The 23,841-nt window shown below is 43.3% G+C and overlaps 1 protein-coding gene across 1 annotated transcript in view; it reads right to left on the reverse strand.

Moving 5' to 3' along the window:
* The window catches only part of CALN1 (calneuron 1), a 455,582-nt gene that overhangs the window by 213,541 nt on the left and 218,200 nt on the right, over positions 1-23,841 (reverse strand). The window contains exon 3 of the mRNA XM_052636215.1: positions 15,045-15,188. Coding sequence (XP_052492175.1) covers positions 15,045-15,188 — 144 coding nt within the window. The remainder of the gene's footprint in view (positions 1-15,044; positions 15,189-23,841) is intronic.

The raw sequence follows: 23,841 nt of genomic DNA on the forward strand, positions 1-23,841 counted from the left end.
TTTTTTTAAACAGGGATTCTAGGTATACTGGGACAATAAGAGACACCTGTTTGGACTCCTCTTCTATTTTCCTAGGTTGCTGACGAAGTACCGCCTATAATTCCCTTACACCACTCACTCTTCGCATAGGGCTAGAAGCGGATTTGCCTACTAGCCTGCTCATCTCTGCTGAAGCCTAATCCGACCTGATCCTGAGGCGGAGTTAGGCGCCGGGTCTGCCTCTGCTGTGAGGGGATGCTGGGGCTCAAAAGCCACAACCAGTTACTCAGAACTCAACAACTACCTCACTTGCAAATAGACTCGCCAAAGAATGCTTGAAAAGTATTCACTGTATTTCCTCAACAACATTGAGACGATGTCTTATCAATCAAATCAGAAAACTGACAAGAAAATAATCACAGAGTTGAGAAGGCAATGTCATAGAAATAAAATCCAGTATAATTTTCAGCAGAAAACCTGAGTAGAAAAGAAAAAGAAAACAACAACAATATATATATATAAGAAAGGCAGCAGACTGAAGAGAAAGAAGGAGAAACAAAATTTGTGGGGGGAGAAATGCAGAGATCACAGTCCAGGATCTAAACTACTTAAGGCTAGAAAATTGAAAGTCGCTCAGTCATGTCCAACTCTTTGTGACCCCATGGACTATACAGTCCATGGAATTCTCCAGGCCAGCATATTGGAGTGGGTAGCCATTTCCTTCTCCAAGGGATCTTCCCAACCCAGGGACTGAACCCAGGTCTCCCACATTGCAGGTGGATTCTTTACCAGCTAAGCCAGAAGGGAAGTCCAAGAATGCTGGAATGGGTAGCATATCCCTTCTCCAGCGGATCTTCCCAACCCAGGAATTGAACCGGGGTCTCCTGCATTGCAGGTGGATTCTTTACCAACTGAGCTATCATGGAAGGCTAGAAAAAGAGACTGAAATCTGCAGAGTGAAAAGGGTGTAAAACAAAAAGGGTGGGAAAAAGTATTGTCTAGGGAAAAACTTGAGGAAATTGAAAGAGTGACTCATACCACAAGGAACCCTAACAGCAACAAAGCACCCACCTCCGTTAGCAACTGTAACAGAGGGAGGTAAACAGACGGCTGAGGTGTTCATACTTCACGGATAATAATCACATCCAAAGAAAATTAGATTGTTCACAACAAATAAACAGCAGGTTGGTCACGAGCCTCTTGACAATATGTAAAACCAAAAATAATGGCGTACCAATTGTAGAACTTTAAAAGCAAAAGGCTGAAATCCAAGAATTCTATACCTAAAGCAACTTGTCATCTGTGCAAGTATCAAGAGAAAGATATTCTCAGATTTTAAATACTCAGCAGATATAGAATTGAGGTAAACTTCCTCAAAAAATATAACAATGAAATTTTAGAAAGTTTATGCAGGAACAAATGTATATTAATTAAAATAAGAAGCAGAAAATGAGTTAAATATGGCTGTCTCTAAGCAGTCAAACCAGTTAAATGTACAGGCAAAATAAGTGTTTCAAATTTGATTATAAAATTGATAATATTCTTTAAATTGAAAATAATAAAAATTGGTTTTAAAAAAGAAGGAGGCATATTTGTAATGGCCATATATTGAAATTAACAAAGAATAGAAAAAGTGAAAACAGTTAATTTCTCATCTTCCACATGAGCAAATATTATTAATTTGTAACTGATGTTAGGAGTTAAATTCACAAAAACTTTATGGCCAGTACTAGAAAAATTGAAAGCAAGACATCTAACTTTCAAATAACTGAGAGGGTACTATTTTTAAAAAAGCAAAACAAAAGCACTCTTTCTATATGAAAAGTCAACCTACTGAATGGCAAAAAATACTTGGAAATCATATTTTTGATAAGGGGTTAATTTCCCAAAATATAGAGAGCTCATAAAAGTCAATAGAGAAAAAGAAGAAGTCTTATTTAAAAATGGACAGAGGATCTGCATAGACATTTTTCCAAAGAAGACATGCAAATGGCCGACAGGGTCATGAAAAGATGCTCAACATCACGAATACCAGGGAAATACAAATAAATACCACAATGAGATATTACTTTACACCTGTTATAATGGCTATCATTAAAGACAAGAAATAACAAGTGTTAGTGAGGGCTTCCCTTGTGGCTCAGATGGTAAAGAATCTGCCTGCAGTGTGGGAGACCTGGGTTCAATGCCTGGGTTGGGAAGATCCCCTGGAGGAGGGCATGGCAACCACTCCAGGATTCTTGCCTGGAGAATCCCGTAGCAGAGGAGCCACAGCACAGAGGGTGGAGAAAAGGAAATGCTTGTGCACTGCCAGAGGTAATGTAAAACTGGTGCAGCCACTAGGGAAGACAGTACAGAAGCTCCTCAAAAAATAAAAATAGCAATATCATATGCTCCATCTGGATCCACTTCTGAGTATTTATCCTCAGAAAATGAAAACACAAACTCAGAAAGATACCTGCAATCCCTTTGTTCACTGCAGCATTGTTTAGAAGAGCCAAGATATGGAAACAAACTGTCCATCGACAGATGAATGGATAAAGAAAATGCAGTGTGTGTACACACACACACACACACACACACACACACACACACACGCACAGAGGAATATTATTTAGCCATGAAAAAGAAAACCTTGCTATTTGTGGCATCATGGATGGAACTTGAGGGCATCAGTGAAATAAGTCAGAGAAAGACAAATACTGCATGATCTCATCCATATATGGAATCTTTAAAAAAAAAAAAAGCCAAGCTCATGGATACAGAGAACAGAGGTTCTCTGGCTGGTGGTTGCCAGAGGCAGAGGATGGGGAGGTGAAATGGGGGAAGGCAGTCAAAAGTTACAAACTTCCAATTATAAATAAACAAATCATTGGAATGTACCGTACAGCATGGTGACTACGTGCGTGTGTGTGCTAAGTCACCTGAATAGTGTCCAACTCTTTGCGACCCTATGAACTGTAGCCTGCCAGGCTTCTCTGTCCAAGGGATTCTCTAGGCAAGAATAGTGCAGTGGGTTGCTGTTTCCTCCTCCAGGGGATCTTCCTGACCCAGGAATCAAACCCACCTCTCTTTACGTCTCCTGCATTGGCAAGTGGGTTCTTCACCACTAGCGCCACTGGGGAAGCCTCCATGGTGACTACAGTTAATAATAATTCTGTATTGCATAATTGAAAGTTGCTAAATTTCTAAGAGAATAGATCTTAAAAGTTCTCATCAGGAGAAAAAATTCATGATGTACAGTGAATGGATAGTAACTAGACTTACTGTGGTGATCATTATGCAAAATAAATAAATATCAAATCATTACATTATATAGCCAAAGCTCAGTTGTATGTCAAATATCTTTCAATCTTAAAAAATCCACTGTAGTCAAAAAAAAGAAGACAAATTAAATACATTAGGTGCACATCAGTCCAGTTCAGTCGCTCAGTCATGTCCAACTCTTTGCAACCCCATGAACTGCAGCACACCAGGCCTTCCTGTCCATCACCAACTCCCAGAGTCCACCCAAACCCATGTCCATTGAGTCGGTGATGCCATCCAACCATCTCATCCTCTGTCCGTCCCCTTCTTCTCCTGCCCTCAATCCTTCCCAACATTAGAGTCTTTTCAAATGAGTCAGCACTTCGCATCAGGTGGCCAAAGTATTAGAGTTTCAGCTTCAACATCAGTCCTTCCAACAAACACCCAGTACTGATTTCCTTTAGGATGGACTGGTTGGATCTCCTTGCAGTCCAGGGGACTCTCAAGAGTCTTCTCTAACACCACAGTTCAAAAGCATCAATTCTTCGGTGCTCAGCTTTCTTTATGGTCCAACTCTCACATCCATACATGACTACTGGAAAAACCATAGCCTTGACTAGATGGTACTTTGTTGGCAAAGTAATGTCTCTGCTTTTTAATATGCTGTCTAGGTTGGTCACATGGTAACCAGCATAAAGCAAAATGATAGAATTAAGACCCAACTGAAAAGTTTGGAAATAAATGATAGGTTAAGCTCTCTCATAAGAAGGCTCTCAGAATAATCAAAAATTAAAACATAGTGGCACATATTGCTTTATACCCCTAACAAAATCACACAGAAAGGGCATGAGTGCAGTATACCATGTTCCTGGAAGAAGCTGAATAATTGTGAGTGTTCCCCAATGACCACACATAACAATAAATGTTATGCAAACACAAGTGGAAAGGTTACATAGCAAAAATCAACAGAAAGCAAAAGCATAATTCAAAAATGTTTCAAGAATATTTACATTGATAAGAGGAAAAATCCACTGTGAAGACAGACAGAGCACTGAAAATTAAAATAAATGCTGTTATAAGTAAACTGAGAAAGCCAGGTAACAGCAGCGGGAGATTTCAATACATCATAGTAATTTACCTTGGATAAAGTAACTAAAATCACAGGTGAAAGGGATATAGGTAATATGAGGATAACTTCTATGCATATATAAAAGTCTTATACCATAGAGGCAACACCTTCATAAAAGTTCATCTTATTCTCACTTATAAGGAAAATCCTAGCAAAGAGCAGGCCATATTATTTTTCCAATGTACAAAAAAATAGAAAATTTAAATGTAAACTAGAAATTTAAAACCCTACTGACTGGGAAATTATAAAATACTTTTCTCAAAAAATTGTAGAAGAGCAGAGGAAATTAAAAACTACGATAAAATATTATAAAGAAAGCAATAGAACAATTGAAACTATCAAAATTCTGAGATATTACTAGTGTCTTCTCAGTGGCAAATTTATTGTCTTGGTTGCCTCAATTATTAAATAATGAGGAATTAAAATAAGTCATCTACCAAAGTTGCTATAAATGACAACAAATAAGTGGAACAGAAATAAAAACAGAAAATCAAAACATCCTATGATGAAAACTAAAGGCAGTGAAGAACTGATTGTCACAGCAGGGAACGATGCCCTCATCATGCACGGGTCCATTTAGGTAGAGCTGTGAACCCCCAAGTTGATAGGGACCACGTTTGTCCATCAGGAGAGCAGGCAGGTGTAAGACAGTAAGGATGGTGGAGACTGTGGCACTTGCCCTGCCTGAAAGGACAGCTACTCAACTTCACCAAATTATTGCAATGAAAGAATGCAAGTCCAGACTTGCCAAATCCTCTGATATTTTTAAGAGGGAGAAATGCAGATTTTTAATATGATATTTTTTCTGCTTTATAAAATGACATGTGAGCCAAATAAAACATGGCTAAGAGCTGAATTTGGCTGGTAGGCTGTAAGTATGCAACTTCTGATTTAGACTACTTACTTCAGCTTGAATCAGTTTCAACAAGTTACATTTTTCCAGAAATCTCCATTTCATGTAGACGTTCAAATGTATTTGCACAAAACTGCATCATGTATTCTTTTATAAAAACTTCCATATTTTTTTCTCTTTTAGTTTAGTGCTAACTCTCTTAATTCTTAATTAAATATGCTTTATTTGTCAATGTATTACATTTTTTCCCCAAAAAAATCAGCTCTTGGATCTGCTTATTGAAAAATTTTTGGTTTCTCATTTTAAAATTTTAAAGTGGGTGGGATTCTTATTCAAACATTTGTTATTACTTTTTGGTTTATTGCACTCTAGTCAAAGAATGTGCCTATAATATTTGTCCTTTGGAATTTAATTAGGTTGTCTTTGTGGCCTAATACACAGCCATGTCTGTTAACATTCCAGAATCATTTCAAAAGAAGAGTATTCTCTTTTCAAGGGAACAAAATTTATTGATATATTACACGCATACACAGGCACACACTCACATACACACACGTTCAGTGTCATTCAAATTCTGTTCCTTAGTTTTATCTATAGAATCAAACTGAAAGGAATGTGTAAAATCTCTCATAATCACTTTTGCCCCTATTCATAGTATTTCTAAATTTTTCCCTGAGATAAAATTTTTGCAATAAATGTTACATCCTAATGAAAAAAGAAAAGCCTAAAATCCTTAAGTCATCATGAACATTGTTCACCAAACGTTTCTAGTTCATTCCATTCTAGTCATGGAGTCAGATTCAGCTTCCTAACAGCCCTTGATATGAGGCACGGCCACGCGACTTGCTGTAGCCAGTGAGAAGGGAACAGAAGTGACAGAAACTTTAAGAGTCATCATGAGATTCACTCAGTCTCTTTCCCTCGCCACAGCTGTCATGGAAGCACCGACAGAAGCCTCCCTCTGCCAGGATTCCCGAGTGAGGGTGGCCAAGGGGAAACACCCAGCCAGTCTACGATGGACATACAGCATGAGGGAGATGTTTTGCTTTGTGGTATTGAGCCACTGCTATTCGAGGAGGATTATTTATTACTGCAGCCTAACTTAGCCTGTCCTTACTGAAACAGACAAACGACAACAAAAATAGACAAGCTGGAAAAGGAAAAAACAGACAACTAGTCAACATATTGAAAATACATCATCTCACTTATGAGTGAAAACTAAGTCTCCATTTTTTACCAATCACATTAGTAAAAATTTGTTAAATAATACTCAATACTGGTCAGGGTGTTCTGAGATGGGCATTTTCTTATATTCCTTTTAGTAAATTCTGCCTGAGTGAAATATTATTTACGTATAAGGAATTTCAGCAGGTTCTTATCTTTCACATAATACTCTCTCTCTTAGGAATTCAACACAATCTCTGTTTTCATGATGACACAGTACATGGTACCAGGAGGAAATAAACTTTTCAACTGGGATTCCGAGATTGTCTTGCTTATCTGTGATCTTAAATGAAGTAGTGACCTTCTTCCTAATGAAAAATGGTATACTCTTATCTATGGCATGACCAGCACCAGAATTAATTAAATGTCATCTGTGATTTCTTAGGATAAAATAATCATTGAAAGCAAGGCTTTCAAAGACCCATGTAGTTACTATGTTTGACCTTTATAGTAGCAATGATGACTACAAGGGCTGTAGGGTGGAATGGCTGTTCTAACAAGCTCAAGCCTTGAAACTCTCAGCTAGGTTACAGTCAGAGAAATAGAGTGCTTCTAGGGTAACCCCCAAATCATCACTTATTTCTTACAACCTCCAGGGAAGACCTCAAACTTAATTGGGTGGCCCACAGAATGATAACAAAATCACAGAGTCAAAATCATCAAGTCACTCATGTGAAATTTAGGATACTGGTTGGAAAGAAGTGGGACCTAAGGCTTAGAATAGGGACTTCTGTGTGGATTCAGAAAATTGAATGATCAAGTCTCCCTGATGTCCACTCTGATATTTCTCTGAGGTCAGATAAGATCAGTTTGAAGACTTGTGGATCATGAAAACTGGAAATGAACACAACTTTTGTGTTTGCCTCGAACAGAGATGCCCACTTTTAAGATCTATTCCTACCAAGTTTCACTGACTCTAAATCCATGACTCCAATCAAATCAGCACATTCCAGGAGAAGTCCCAAGTCCGCTATGGGAGACGAACACAGAGTCTCAAGATATTGCTTATTTGTATTGTTGTAAACCAGGGGGACCAGTGTAGCCATGAGCTCTAAGGTATTAAAATAAGAGAGTCAGAATATAATACTGGGTACTCTTAATGAAATGGGTGCATGAACCAGAAATTCTGTTTTCATTATGTTGGATACAGTGGCAGGAAATGGGTTGAACAGTTTAATCTTTAGCAGAAACTTGGGTTCAGTGTGGGCAACTGTCAATACAATTGAGACGGCCAAGTCTTCTTAGGAAAATGCAGAGGGAGGAGCTGCTTCAGGAGATAGGGATGTTGGAGTGGATTTGTCACAAACATCTATCATCACTACTTATCCCAAGAGGCCCGAAAGGACTCCCCTTTGCTAAAGCAACAGGAAACCCAAAGACACCATCTTCAGTTCATAAACTCTGCTCTAGAATCAGGCTCGACTCATTCAAGAAGAACCTAGGGAGTGGCTGGAATTTATCATCCAGCCAAAGCTGACGGCAGGAGACTATCTGGATCGGCAACTGGTAACCAAAACACTCACGTAGGTTTGAAACAGCCTCATGATATCATGACAGGAGTGTGTATGCATGTGTGTCTGTGTCCTGTTAAGTCACTGCTTCAATGCCTTGTTGTCAGCCTAAGTGACCTATATCCACTAAGTCACACAAAGAATAACATATTGGCAAGATATGTTATTAAACAGTCGGACGTGACTGAGCGACTAAACATACTCACGCAGAGTCTAAGGCATACCATCAGAAACAGGAAGCAACCCAACCATGTTTCCTCATCTGACAATTTCTCCCATGGAGTTCAGGCTAAATTCATGGAGCTCTTACTAGCAGTGTGACCTGGGCAAGTGACTTGAAACCTCTGTACTTCATTTTTCTCATCTATAAAATGAGAATCATATGAGTCCCTATGGCTGTTATGAAAACTAAGTTAATAAGTAAAGTGCCAGAATAGCAGTCTACAATGAAGACTCCACGGTGTTAGCTACTGCTATCATCACTCTGAGTCATTATTGGAAGCATGGTGAGCACTACATAAGTATTAGTTATCACTGTCATTACCTAGCTAAGATTTACCATAATGAAGTCAAAATAAATTCAGCAGTAATTCCCTAACAGAATGAAATATGAAATAGTTTGATGCCAATCATGCTTATTCTCAAATGCAAACATATAAAGAGAGATTTTCCTGTGACTGACCTTCACCAGGACTTTGTGAATTACTTCCAGCTTTTAAAGTTACACATCTTCCCCCAGGGTTACTGGCAGGAGATTAAGGTAGGACTGCACTCCATGGAAAAGACTGTCGAACAAGAAATCATGGTTGGGTTGCTTCTTGTTTCTGATGGTATGCCTTAGACTGTGTGTGTGTGTATGTGTGTGTGTGTGTGTGTGTGTGCGCACGTTCAGTCATGTTGGACTCTTTCCAACTCCACAGACTGTAGCCCGACAGACTTCTCTGTCCATGGGATTTCCCGGGCAAGAATACTGGAGTGGGTTTCCATCTCCCTCTCTAGGCAATCTTCCCGACCCAGGGACTGAGCCTTCATCTCCTGTGCCTCCTGCATTGCAGGTGGATTCTTTACCTGCTGAGCCATCAGGAAAGCCCTTAGACTAGCACCTCTCCAACTCAACCACGCACATAAGTCCTTGTTAAAACTCAAGCTCTGAATCAGCAGGTCTCAGGTGGGCCTGAGGGTCAGCACTGCAAGTAAGCTCCCAGGATATGGTGATTCTGTGGGTCCCTGGACCACAGCTGGAGAAGGGAGGAAGCCAAGGCCCCAGCATACGCAAGCATTGGGAAGGCCCCCACTTTCAAGCAGGACTGACTGACCAGTCCTGCTTCGTCATATCCCCAGAGGAAATATATCCTTATTTTTGCTTTTCAGGCATTTACTCCTCCTCAGACCTTCTTGTTCATACAAATACACAGGCTTGAAGATTTCTCTTCAGCCAAAGGTTTTCTTTCAACCAAAAGTCACCCAGTGATGTTGATGGACACACTGCTGTCCGTAACCTGGCTAGATTGTTAAAGGATGAAGGTTCTTGTGCCTCACCCTGGGGATTCTGACTTGTTGCATCTGTTTAGCATGCTTCCTTTTTTTTTTTTTTCATGTGCACTGAAGTTAATGCACCTCTGCTTAATGCTAAAACCCCAGCTACTTCCACCAGATCATCCCCCTGCATGAAGTCTGTGGGTGAGCATCTTCCCTCACATACAGAAAGAAGTGTGTATATAGACAATGGAATATGACTCAGCCATAAAAAGAATGAAATAATGCCATTTGCGGCAGCATGGATGGACCCAGAGATCGTCATACTAAGTGAAGTAAGTCAGATAGAGAAAGACAAGTATTACATGATATCACTTAGATGTGGAATCTAAAGAAATGATACAAATGAACTTATTTACAAAACAGAAACACACTCACAGCCATCGAAAGCAAACTTAATAGCTACGGAAGGGGAAAGGGTAGGGGAAGGATAAATTAGGAGCCTGGGATTAACATACATACACTGCTGTGTATAAAATAGGTAAACAACAAGGTCTTGCTGTTTAGCACAGGAAAATATATCAATATCTTGTTATAACCTATAATGGAAAAGAATTCTAAAAGGAATAGCTGTATGTGAACGTATAACTGAATCACTTTGCTGTGCTCTTGAAACTAAACACAACTTTGCAAATCAACTATACTTCAACACAAAGAAAGGGAGAAGAAAGAAAGAAAAACTAGAGACAGAAAAAAAGGAAGGAAGGAAGGAAGGACGCATATATTTGAAATCACAAAATAGACGTAGGCCCGTTCCAGAGCATCCACGTGAGTACACTGACATGTTTGAACGTGAAGTGGAAATGAGCTGTACTGGGAATTAAGCATAGACTTTTCTGTCTTCTAGAAGATCACAAATGAAAATAGGAAAATCATAATCATATGACTGATCAGCAAAGTGTCAACACATGTAATGAATGGCTAGGAAAAGAGGGAAGATACAGACACACAGGCTAACAACGGGGACACTGCCAACTCTTTCATGTGACTCTGGCCATAATTTCATTCTTTGCAGCTCAGTGGTTTGCCTCAAAATGAAGCAAGAGGGCATCTTGCCAACCATAAAGTTAAGCAAATTCACACATAATGGACACCAGAAAAATCTTTTCTAAATGGAACAAAGCTGAATCATACTCACCATCCAGACAGTGGTGAACCTAAAAAAAAAGAAGAAAAGAAAAACAAACACAAAAAACCCTACAAACCTGTTGACGGATAAGAATTCATTTCAAAACCCCAAATTTGTTGGAATTTCAAAAGATTCTGCATCTTTGAGGCACAGAAGGAAAATTAAGAATGCAGAGGGCAAGGGCTACATTTCTTCTGTTCCTTGAGTGCAGGAGAGGTGGAGACAGCTGGGAACGGAAGATTGCATTAAGAAACATGAGCGGGGACCCAGGCAGAAACCATGGGCTTCTGAAAGCATCTCCTGGTTTGATGGTTTCAGGAAACTACTTACAAAGCTGGCTGGGTTTACTCCAGATGCCCACAGTGGTGTAGTTGGTGAAACCATTACGATGAGGAAAAGAGTCAAAAATGTCCCTTTGGTCTTAAAGATGCCAAGCCCCTTTTCCCCAGTGGACAGAACAGGAGGCTCCAAGGGGCCCCAGGAACTGCTGTGGGAACCGCAGAGCCAATGAGAGCAGCAGGGGCATGGCAGAGCCCACAGTCACTTTGTCAACTTGCTTCTATAAAAGGTTTAAGCTTTGGAGATGCTTTTGAAAGGTGACTATTTTATCATTTCTAAGGACGGTACATAACTGGTACTGCAAGGCACTGGAGAGAAATGGATTTCCCGATGCAAGGAGTGCCTTAGGTCACTGAGCTTAAATGCTTCTAGGAGCCTGAGTTCCAGAATCTGGGCTGAAGGTGGGATGCTGGCAAAAGCATCTGGGAAACATGAGTCCTAGTCCCCAGCTGATGTCAGGTCAGAAGTCACCTCAGCTGCAGAGGCTGAAAGAACCTTTGCAGCCATAAAGGAAGCACTGGGCAACTGGGGGTTTGGATTTTCTGTTTATTTAACTCGGGGCAGTTCAGTCTATGCGGGGTATACACACACACAGGGTCAGTCCGAGCTCTGAAGTCAAATGGGCTATGGTCAGGAGAGCAATTCCAGACCCCACTACTGCCTGCCTTCCATTCTGCCCTCTGGAAAACCGGCTCCCCCCGCCACACACACACACTGGAACCGTCTGCCTCCCACAGGCTCTGTGTCCAGGAAACCAGCGAGCTCCCTAATCCAGGGAGATTACTGCTACACACGGAGTCGGCAAAGCACCCCACTCCCCAGGAACCACCTAATGAAAGCCTCATGGAGAGACTAAGGTTGTACAGACTCAGTCTAATTCCATCTGGGCCTCGTGCCGAAGGTATGACCTCACCAGCAGGCAAACCGGCAGGGTCCCCAGAGAGAATGGATCGGTGTGTGGGCCAGACTTGCCTCAAATCACGGCCAGCTGGGATGCACGGAGGCAACGCCATCTCTCCTGATGCCCTTGGATCCCAGGACCAGGGTCTGTCAGGAGGCACGGTCATCTTACAGTGAAGAATCCTAGGTTCTGGCTCAAAACCCTTGTGTGAGTGTGTGTGTGTGTGTGTGTGTGTGTGTGTGTGTGTGTGCATGTGTGCATGCGGCATTATCCTCATAAAAATCTCTGCCATTCCACAAGTTTCACACCAAAGAGAAGCTTAATTAGGTAAGGCCAAATGTCTGCAGAGAATCTCCAGTTACAGAAGCTGGGAGGAAGGATATAATTAGAACCTGACTTAAAAAAAAAAATCTGAATAGCTCAAAAGACCCCGCTAACAGAAGAACACTGAAAAATAGTCAATCCATGCATATCCAGAACTCAGAACCCACAAATTTCACTTACCAGTGTCACTGACAAATCACAGAAAGACGTTTCCACCTCAGCCTGGGTATTTCTCCCTTAGCTCTTTTCATACTTAAGCATTTACTGCGTTCGAAAGGCAACTCGCTTTGCCTGCACGGCGGCATTGCCTTCGTTTGTTGTGTATCGATTCTTTTGCAGGCAACAAAACAAAAGTTTGAGGAAGCTGCACTTCAGATATATATGATTATGGCTGATTTGCATTGTTGTATGGCAGAAATTTGTTTAAAAAAATTAATATATTTAAATAAAAGAAGAAAAGTAAATAACTGTGCTTTCACCTGATGGGGTCACCATGAAAAAGCAGATGATTTAAGCTTCTGTTAAAGGAACTAATAGAAATTCCCTATATGCTTTGCTTGGAAGTCCCGCCCTCAGCATTGGTCACTAAGGATGATGTTGCAAATGAATGGGTGAAACCTGGCATCTCTTAAGCTGCATCCTGTTGGCTGCTTGAGTCCTGATGGGTTCCTGGAACAGCACCATCACCCGAGGCCCCCAGGGGACTCCAAGCCCTTCTGCAATCAGGGAGGATTTGCAATAATGTAAAAATTCCCCATGAGCTGGGGTCTGATGAAAGAATAGACAGAGAGCAAGGATGTACTTGGATGAAGAACCATAATACTTCCATGGAAGTAACTCTCCCATGATAGCCCCCAGCTCATTTTGACTAAATGTTGCTAAGTCCATTTGCTTTTAGTCTATTTGACCATGTTTTAATTTGCTAAGTTATGAGAGAAGACTCGAAGGCACAGAAACCTTCTTAATTCTACAAAAAGGATAGGTTAAGATTTCTCTTATTTTAAGGAAGAAACTCTTTTTTTCTGGAAGTGTTTCTCTGAAATGATGATGGGAATCCAGGGAAGAGATTTTGCTATATAACATGTGCTTTGCTCCAGCTTTTCAGAAAGGTTGGGTTAGCCAAAAGTTCATCTGGGTTTTCCTATAGGATGGTGCAGAAAAACCCAAAAGGATTTTTTGGCCAACCCAGTACCTCTAACTATAAAGCAAAGTCGAGTCAGGCCTGCAAAGACCCAGAGAGTCACAATCAATTAGAGATGTAAGGACAGGGCCGGCACCCCACGTACAACTGAACATCCCTGATAGAACATCTCTTTCCTGAACCAGAAAATAAATGCCCACAGCTGCACTTGGTGGTTGGGACTGGGGTCCATTCATCATACAGTCACCATTAAATTATCATCTTTCCAACAAGACCAGCAAGATAACAGGACACAGCTGTGTTCAATTAGTCTGCAGGCCAAGCAAACCTCTCACTACCAGGGTCTTCATCTGTCTCTCCCAAAAGACACCCTGCCCCCATCCTCTGTTTCCTGTTAGTTGGTGTTACTTCATGTTCTGCACAAGAATCCCCAAAGTCTACCACTCTGGACCCCTTACACCTGGGATCAAGCTGCTTTCCAGAGGGGGAGAGTGAGTGTTGAAAAAACAAAATTAGAGGACTTTCCTGGCAGTCCAGCGGTTAAGACTTCACCTTCCAATGCAAGGGATGCAGGTTCAATCTCTGGCTAGGGAGCTAAGATCCCACATGCCTCATGGCCAAAAACCCAAAACATAAAACAGAAGCGATAATATAACAAATTCAATAAAGACTTTTAAAAAATGGTCCACATCCCCCCAAAAAAACAAACCTAGAATAAGAAAGCTTCTTTCTGGACCTTCAACCAAGGCAGGAAGGTCACAGCCAGTTTGGGATAAATTCCTAGGGTTTTAGAGCAGGAAAGAATCTTAAGGATCATCAAATGCAGTCATTTTCCAGAACTGTTTAAGGATAGTGAAACACTTTCCCCCAATGAGACTGTATATAGAAACCAGTATGTAAAAGAGAGAAAAGAAGCTGTTATAGCCAAAAAATGGAATGTGATTTGGCAATAAAATGCAACGAAATAGTGATACATGCTACACTATGGATGAACCTTTCAAATATTATGGTAAGTGAAGGAAGTCAGTCCCAAAGGACCATGTATCCCATGATCCAGAAGAGCTAAGTCCATAGAGACAGAAAGCCGATTAGTGGTGTCTTGGACTAATTGGTGCCGATTAGTCCAGGACTTGGTGGGGGATAGAGGGATAGCACGGAGAATCCCATGGACAGAGGAGCCTGGTGGGCTACCGTCCATGGGGTCAAGAGTTGGACACGACTGAGCAACTAACAGTTTCACTTTCAGAGGGAATGGAGGTGATAATTCAGAGGTACAGGGTTTCTTTTAGGGTGATGAAAATGTTCTAAAATTGATAACACTATTGGTTGCACACATCTGTGATACACTCAAAGCCACTGAATTACACAGGTTGCACAGGCAAATCAGGGTGTGTGAATTCTGTCTCAACAAAGCTGTTTTGAAAATGAAACAGAATCATTTTCACTGCTCCACCAGTCAGGGCCTCCCCCCTCACTCAGTTCCCTCTAGTGGCCCCAGAGCCACCTCTGCAGACCCCTGGAGGTCTGTGGAATGTGGTTTGAAAAACCCAGATCTGGTTCAAGTTTCCACGCCTGAAATGTAAGCCAGGACATGAATCCAAGTCTTTTGACTCCAAGTCTTTTGACTATTTTGCAAGGCCCTTCAAACCCAAGATCTCTGATGAGTTCTGGCTCATCCCAGGGGATGGGGATGGGGGTGGGGAGGTGGGGATGCTGTGGGCCCCAGTCTCACCGTCCATGTCCAGGCGCTGCATGATGATGGCCAGCTCCACCTCACTTGGCATGTACCCCAAAGAGCGCATGGCCATGCCCAGCTCCTGCTTGGAGATGAAGCCATTCCCGTCTCGGTCCAGAACCCGGAAGGCCTCTCGGATCTCTACAACAGGAAAGCAGAGAAAGTCCAATGGTCACAAGGCATGGTTGACTGCAGGGGTCTCCAGCCCCCATTAGGAACTGAGCTACACAACTGGATATGAGCAGTGGGCCAGCAAGTAAAGTTCTATCTCTTGCTCCCCATTGCTCACATTATCACCTGAACCCCACCTTCCCCCTACCCCACCATCCATGGAAAAATTGTCTTCTGTTGTCAAAAAGGTTGGGGACCACCGCTCTACTGCATTGAAATGATAGGCAACTGTCTGCAGAAAACTCCTAATTACTTTACAAAGAGTAATGTGTCAAAACCCTTTAACCCAATTTAAAAAAGGGGGGTGGCCAAAAGAGGAAAAAAAGAGAGAAAAGAGGGGGAGGGAAGGGGGTAAAAAACAAACGAACAAACAAAAAACAGAAAAATAGCTTTGGAAGGAGGAGATAACTAGCCCTGAGCAGCTAACATAATGTAGTTTTATGTTAGTCGCTCGGTTGTGTCTGACTCTTTGCGACCCCATGGACTGTAGCCCTCCAGGCTCCTCTGTCCACGGAATTCTCCAGACAAGAATACTGGAGTGGGTTGCCATTCCCTTCTCCAAGGGATCTTCCCAACTCAGGGATCAAACCTGGGTCTACTGAATTGCAGGCAGATTCTTTACCATCTGAGTCACCAGGGACACCCAATACAAAGTAGGGGGTGCACAATTAGACAGGAGCCCCAGCTTGGAATAGCATTAGCCATGGACACTCCTCAGCAAGGCTGAGGCTTCTCTTTCAGTGGGGATAAGACGGGAAGACAGTGACCTCCCAGCTTGGGCTAGGGAGTAAAGGAGAATGAGTGTCCCCGTTGCGGACTTACATTCAGCTCCTTGCTGCCACAGAGCTGTGCAGAAAGCTTTCTCAACCTCCTAGGAGGACAGGAGTTAAGTATCCTGCTGTTTTTATTTCATTCCTCTAATTTACAGCTGTTTTATGGCTATAAACAACCTCAGATCAATAAGAGTGTCATAAAAGCCCCAGAGGCATCTTTAATCACATTCTCTGGGGCTGGCAGAGAACTTGACTCTACCATCAAGAAGGTCATTTCCCCCAGCAGGGGGACGCCCATCCTCTTACCCCCCATCAGAGCTGCTCTGCTTTCCAAACCCAGAGTCCCTCCCTCCAGAGCCCTGATCTCTCTTTGCCTTCTGTTCATCCTGGGTTGGCTAAGCATTTCCTAACACCTCACACTCCTGTGAGGCATGGGAATTCAATTTGAGATCACAGTCTGGAGATGAGAGGTACGTCAATTGTATCTGAGCACCAGACATGGATAGCTTTGATTTTTCATCAATAAATTCAGTGTGAGCTCAGCTGCGGCAGCTGCCAGCACTCATCGGAGCCATTCAATAAGCTGCCTTTACCTGAGGAACACGGGAGTTAGGACTGCGGAGAATAAAGACAGTGATCTGCCCAGCATCGTGGTTCCCCTCCAGAGACCCACACTCCAGGTAGGAAGACAAGATCCAGTCAGAAACTTGCAGGATCTCTGAACTAATGCAAGACATCGGCCCTAGCCATTTACAGTTGTCCCTTGGTATTGGCAGGGGATTGGTTCCAGGACCCTGTAGATACCAAAATCCACAGATGCTCAAGTCCCCTAATATAAAATGATTAAAATGGAATTGGGTAGCTAGACCTTGAATCCATGGGTTCAGCATCCACGAAGGGCCAACTGTAGTTACCACTTCTCTAAATATCTAACTATCCTTCCGGCAAGCATATTGAACCCTGACCCAGGCAGGCTTTTCCTTTCCTCTTTGCATTAATTTCCTGTGGTTGCTTTAATCAATCACACAAACGCAGTAGCTTAAAACAATAGAAATTTATTCTCTCACAATCTGGAGGCTAGAAATCTGAAATAAGGTGGTAAAGAACCCTCCTGCCAAAGCAGGAAACGTAAAAGACACAGGTTCAATTCCTGGCTCAGGAAGATCCCTTGGAGGAGGGCGTGACAACCCATTCCAGTATTCTTGCCTGGAGAATCCTATGGACAGAGGAGCCTGGCGAGCTACAGTCCAAAGGGTAGCAAAGAGTCGGACACGACTGAGTGATTTAATAGGCACGCTCGGAACAAAATCAAGATGAGGACAGCCTGCCCTCCCCCAGAGGCTCCGGGGAAGATTCTTTTCCCACTTTTTCCTACAAGTCTACTTTTCTTGGCTTGTGGCCGCAAGGCTCCAGTCTCTGCCCCGTGGTTACCTTCTCTTCATCAGTCTGTGATCTCCCTTTGTCTGCCTCTTACAAGGACACTTGTGCTTGCATTTAGAGACCACCATATAATCCAGGATAAACTCAACTCAAGATCCTTAATTTATTGGCAGCTGCAAAGACCATTTTTTCCAAAGTAACATTTATAAGTTCTAGGCTTGGGGATCTGATTCCTTTGGGGATTGTTTTTCAGACCTCTGCACTCTCCCAGCCAGTGCTTCCATCTGAAACACCTTGACATCCTCTTTACCTGCCCAAATCACATTGGTCCTCCAAGGCCAAGTCAGAGGTTGTGTGTTTCACAGCAATGCCCTCACTCACCACAGCCGAGTTACCTCCCTCACTACTGATTGGTCAGCAGGACATTTACTAGTGTCTCATGACACCTAGCCCATACCACCTAGAAATATGAAGGTGCCGAAATCATGGCTTCTGTGAGCCACAAGTGCCTTGGACATTTCATTCAAGGCTGTACATTCCCACCTATGTGCTGAAGGAGGAGGTAGACAGACAGCTGTTCAATGGATGATGATTCTGAACAAGTAAACACCAGATATCAGCTGCAGATTCATTATCGATACTAATTCAACATGCTGGATGCGTTCCATGAATAAATGTGTGCTCCAGCAGAAGGAAGACTAGTCTGCGAGTCAGGACCTTGGGCTCCCAGCCAGGCCTATTAGCAAATTAGGTCTGCAGCCAAACCCTGAGGCCTTGGTTTGTTCATGTGTAAAATGAGCCAGGTTGGCCAAGAGAATCCGCGAGGTCCTTTGAGCCCCTTTCTAAGGATCCGTGGACATCGTTACAGTATTTAAACGAAGAATAGGAAGACTGTGTTCTTTTTCATACCCTATTAATCTGCTGTTCAATCACCCCTCTTTTTTCCACTGATGATACAGAAAACATTTTAGCCCTTTCCAAATTCTGAATTAAGGGGTTTGTCTGCATGTTTAGACTTTTCTCATCAATGAAACATGCCCAAGATTATCTAAAGCAGCCATATGTTTTCCAACCACGTGTTGGGTGGACCTAAAACAGCTTACAGCCAGTGCTCAGCTTGAGATCATGGCACACAGCACTTGAGGACACTAGGGCAGAGGTCATGCCTCACTCGGCCTAAGTCCAGACACTGAGGGTAGGGGGATGCAGATGGAGGGTCTCCTGAGATGGGAATCAGCTCACAAAGAAGTCCATCCAGTCCCCATGATCAGGGCAGCCCTGTCCCTCAGCCTCAATGTCCCCATCTGAAAACTGGGTTGGGCTAGATCTCCTTCCAGCCTCTGTGACGGGGTTTTACAACAGGTCTGACACAAATCGTGCAACAGTAGAAAATGTCAGATGATGACAGGGTCCCTGCTGGGGTCCCAGGTGTGCCAACCTGATGGCCAGCTGCAGGCTGAGCCCTGCCCCTGCTCTCTGGACCACTTCCTTCCCAAGGCACCATCTCCTCTTCCCATCCCTCTGACTCCATCCTCAACTCTGGGCTAATGCTGTCGCACTGAAGGATGATCCCCTTCTGTTGACAGGGCCTGGCCTCAGCCCTGTGGTCCCTCTGCATGCCCTAGATCTTACCAGGGAAAGAGCCTGCATCCTGACATTAGCTACTCCAGAGGGCTTAGTTAGGGATGTTTGAGAATTTGACCTGTAAATGAGGGCCTTGGTGGCTACGCCCTAAGTTGCCTCACCTCTGGACTGTTGGATTTGGTAACTCGGACCTCAGACAGGGATCCCTCCAGAACTGCCCTGCTTGAAGGAACATGCTCCTTCGAGGCCCCAAATCCCCATGGTTTTCCTGTTTGCAATATGCATCCAGGCTGGCCCTGCGTCAGCCCAGGACAGGATGCAGAAGAAACAGCTCAGCTCAGAGTTCTGTTTTTCTCAGGCCCAGGTCAGTGGGACAAAGTCATCCTTCTCTCTTTGCTCCCAAGGAGACTTTCCCGGCAGTTCAGTGGTTAGGACTCCAAGCTTCCTCTGCAGGGGATGCAGGTTCGATCTCTGACTGGGGAACTAAGATCCCACATGCCATGTGGTGCTACTAAAAAAAGAAAAAGAAAAAAAGCTGGAGCTTTGGGGAAAAAATCCACAAAATTGATAACTCTTAAGAAATAAGCAACAAATTATTTTTTAAAAAAAGAATATCTACTTCTGTTTTGTGTGTGTGTGTGTGTGTGTGTGTGTGTGTGTGTGTGTGCACGTGCACAGAGGCAGACAAAGCTCACTAACTTCTTTTTCTTTCAAAATAACAGAAGGGGTGAGGGGGAAAGTACAAAACTGGAAATCCATAATGGGAGCCTCTGGACATTTAATCTTTCCAGTGAATGGAAAGCCCAGGAAACGAGAAGCTTATTAGAAGGAAATGGGTCTTGCAGTCTGAGACATGTGATGTGTGCCTCATTTTGTTTTTAATAGCAGAACAGGGTGTGAGAAATATTCCCATAAAACGGCGGAGACACGGGAGCAGGCCGGATCTTTCTGCCTCCGGCTGCAGACAGCCAGGGTGCAGCTCTGGCCACCTTCCACATCCGCGGGAAGTGGAGACCACGGGTCAAGTTTTCAGGAACAACTCAGGCACGTGGTGTGCTTTCCACTGGAATGTATCCCCTCTTTAGGCTAAAGTCCCTTGTGCTCCAGAGTCATATAACCATGCTGTGCTTTTGGTCTTTGATTTCATTGCAGTCTCACGCAACACGTGCACACCAGGCACCAGCATGGCCAATTCTACCCCCTCTAAGATGCCTTTGTGGACCACAGGAGGGACATCTATGATGGTCACGGGAGCCTGTCCAACTGTCATTATGCGGAGTACAAAAGGTAACATGTTAAGACACATCTCTGAAAAAAGGAATCCACTCTCTGCCTGTGGAATCTTCTAGAATCAAAGTGTGCACTCCCACAAGGATCTGAGCCTCTCCTCCCTGGAATGAGGCTGATGTTCTAAAGTCAAGCAAGACCTGGGATAGAAATGGTTCTGCTCTAGAGACCGAGAGATGTACAGTGCATTATGCCAGCAAATCTATTTTCTTGAAAATATCTGGAGCCACCACTGGTACCTGCTACATTCTGACCCAATGCCCTCTGAGAACCATGCTTTGGTCCCATGATGCTCTCTAGGGTCATAGCCAATTCAGGCAGAAACAATGGTGGAGGCACATCAGTCAAGCCACCTAAACAGAGTGTGTATCAGATCAAATCCAGATACCAGGCAGAGTCAGTATTTATCTGCTAATGGTCTAGCTCTGAAGAATCAGCTGAAATTCACTGTACTAACTGGCAAATTCAAATCAGTAATGAAGAACAATGTTTCGTATCTCAGTTCTCATTAGCTTGAAATCTGATTATTATCCACAGAAAGGTATGTTTGGGAAGCACTGGGGTTTTAACCACAAAATGTGAGGGCTTTACGAATGAACAAGATGCCTTCTTTTGATTCTCATCATTGAGAAACTGCAAAACTGGAGAGATACAGCTCAGTAAGGCTAGGCAAGCAATTATGAACTAGCAACCCAAATGCCAAAGAATTGACACTTTTGAACTGTGGTGTTGGAGAAGACTCGTGAGAGTCCCTTGGACTGCAAGGAGATCAAACCAGTCAATACTAAAGGAAATCAGTCCTGAATATTCATTGGAAGCACTGATGCTGAAGCTGAAGCTCCAATACTCTGGCCACCTGATGCAAAGAACTGACTCACTGGAAAAGACCCTGATGCTGGGAAATATTGAAGGCAGGAGAAGGGGATGACTGACAGGATGAGTTGGTCGGATGGCATCACCAACTCGATGGACATGAGTTTGAGCAAGTTCTAGGAGTTGGTGATGGACAGGGAGGCCTGGCATGATGCAGTCTACGGGGTGACAAAGAGTCAGACATAACTGAGTGACTGAACTGAACTGACTGAGCTGAACACAAACGCACCAGAAAATATAAGATACAAGTCTGGAGCTCTTTATTTGGGAGAAATAATAGGACAGAGGCTGAGCCAATGACAAAAGAGATTTAGAAAAGTTTCCCCCTTTTTGATGAAAAACAACAAATGCATATGTAGAAATGATTAATACAACCATTCATTCACTGAATAGTTGCTGCATAATTATTACAAGCCAGATGCAATCCTAAGATATACAGGGAGCCAAAGAAACTTTCCAGGCTCTGAAAAGCTTACATGCTAGTTGGAGAGACAGAGGGTGACCAGATACTCATAACAGAATGAACAGCACAATAATACAAGTCTACATAAATCTCATGGAAGTCCTTCCTTCGGACAGAGACAGCTCTGTGAAATCTTTTGAATCTTAAAACCACAGAGAGAGGGAAAGGAGGCTGAGTGAGGAAAATGTACCAAGATGGGTATGTTGAACATCCTGGCTGCACAGTAGTTATAGAAACATTGAGAGACAAAGGGGAAGAACTCTTATGCTAAGACAAGACTGAAAGAGCCCTTGAAGCCACCCAAGCTTTACCTTGTAGGCCAGGCATTGGCAAATCTGTCTGTTAGTCAATAAAGCTTTATTGGAACACAGTCATGGCCATTTTCTGACATACAGTTGTCCATTGTCGACTGCTTTGGGACCACACAAACAGAACTGAGTCATTGGGATGGGGAAGGTTTGGCTCACAAAGCCTAAAATGTTGACTTTGGCTTTTTTAAGTTTGTTGACACCTGTTGTATGTCACAGAGAGTTCTCAGCAGTTCTAAATTGAAAAAAGAGAGAGAGAGAGAGAAAGGATCAGATTGGTTTGTAAACCGAGGGCTGGCAAAGACTATGGTGACAAGGAATGAGAAGCAGAGCCCTGACCTGAAGCTGTCACAGGGACCAAGTGTGGATAAGAACCTAGAGCTGCCCCTAGAGCTGCTGGGAGGGGCAAAGAGACTTCTGAGTGGTCAGGTCAGGTCACCCGAGTGTCCCCAGGTTATGACAGGGATGAGCTGAGGATGATGCTGAGGATTCTGGTATGCCTCATGGAGTGAGCAGTGACGATATTAACTGAGAGAAATCAGGAGGAAGCACAGGGTTTCAGAGAGGGCAGGAACATGGTATTTGGCCACCTGGAGTCCAGGGCCCTGAGAGATACTCAAGCAGTCAGGTCTGGTGAATACACAGATATAAAGGACTAGCCTTTGGAGATGGTGATACTGAAAATATGATGAAGATGGAAAATAGGAATAGAATGACCATAATTGCATAAAAAATGCTAGTTCAGTCCTGGTGTGGGTTTTAGTGCGAATGAGTTCCAATTCAATCATAATCAATCAATCGGCAAATACAACTAATTGGTTTCAGTAATTAGGCAACGACAGAGGTGAGAGCTGAGACAGCAAGGCGGCGGGGCTCTGAAGGAGGAGGAAAACATGCCGGGAGGAGGCAGGCTTGCAATGAGGAGTGTCCTGCGTTGAATAGTGCTGATGCCAACAGATGGGGGCAAGAAGAGGGTTCACTTTTTAACCTGGTTTTCTTGGTACATTTTAAAGGGGGTTAAAGGAGCCTCCTGGTGGCTCAGAAGGAAAAGAATCCACCTGCACTGCAGGAGACCAGGGTTTGATTCCTGGGTCGGGAAGATCCCTGGGTCAGGAAGATCCCCTGGAGAAGGAAATGGCAAACCTATTCCAGTATTCTTGTCTGGGAAATTCCATGGACAGAAAAGCCTGGCGGGCTACACTGCATGGGTTGCAAAGAGTTGGACACAACTTAGCGATTAAACAACAAAGGACCCTCACTCCTAGTTATTTGCTATTTGAGATGTGATTGCATTCATTTCAATAAATGCTCATTTATTGACTGTTCCTCCCTGAGACTGTAACAGTATCTGGGATCTACTGTTAGAATTCAGGGTTGAGCACAGCTCCTCTAAGTTCCCTGGCCACCCCCCACCCCACTCTGGCTCATCAGGAATCACTGTTAACCCTGGGGGCAGGCAAGAGGCAGTGTTGGGGGGAAAAAACCCAAACAACAGTTCAAAGGCGCAGTGCTCGAAGCTGGTGGGACAATGGTTCAAGGTCCATACTGTGGATCCCTGGTGTCACCACACTCCTGGCCTTTCTCCTTACCTCAGGGCTCATATGATACCTTGAATTCAAAAATCAAGCCAACTCCCTCCCTAGCTAGCATTTGGAAAGAAAAGCTTGTCAGTAATTTACTAGGTGGAGAAATTACAGACCGAATAGGTCACGAAAAGTAATCATTCTTTCCTAACATAGGGCAGCAGAAAGCCAGGGGCATTTCTAAGGGTTTAGGAGCTAGATCAGAGTTTATTTGTCCCCAAAGTTTACATCTCCATAGATTAAGCTGAATTGATTTTAGCACGCCAGGTCCGTTGAAGCTAATGGAAAATTCCCCAACAGCAAAAGAACAAAGCAAATGAGAACTGAAAGTAACAATGAAAGCCCATCTGGACCACGGGCTCCCAGTGATGG

This window comes from Budorcas taxicolor, chromosome 2, assembly GCF_023091745.1.
Source record: "Budorcas taxicolor isolate Tak-1 chromosome 2, Takin1.1, whole genome shotgun sequence".
NCBI lineage: Eukaryota > Metazoa > Chordata > Mammalia > Artiodactyla > Bovidae > Budorcas > Budorcas taxicolor.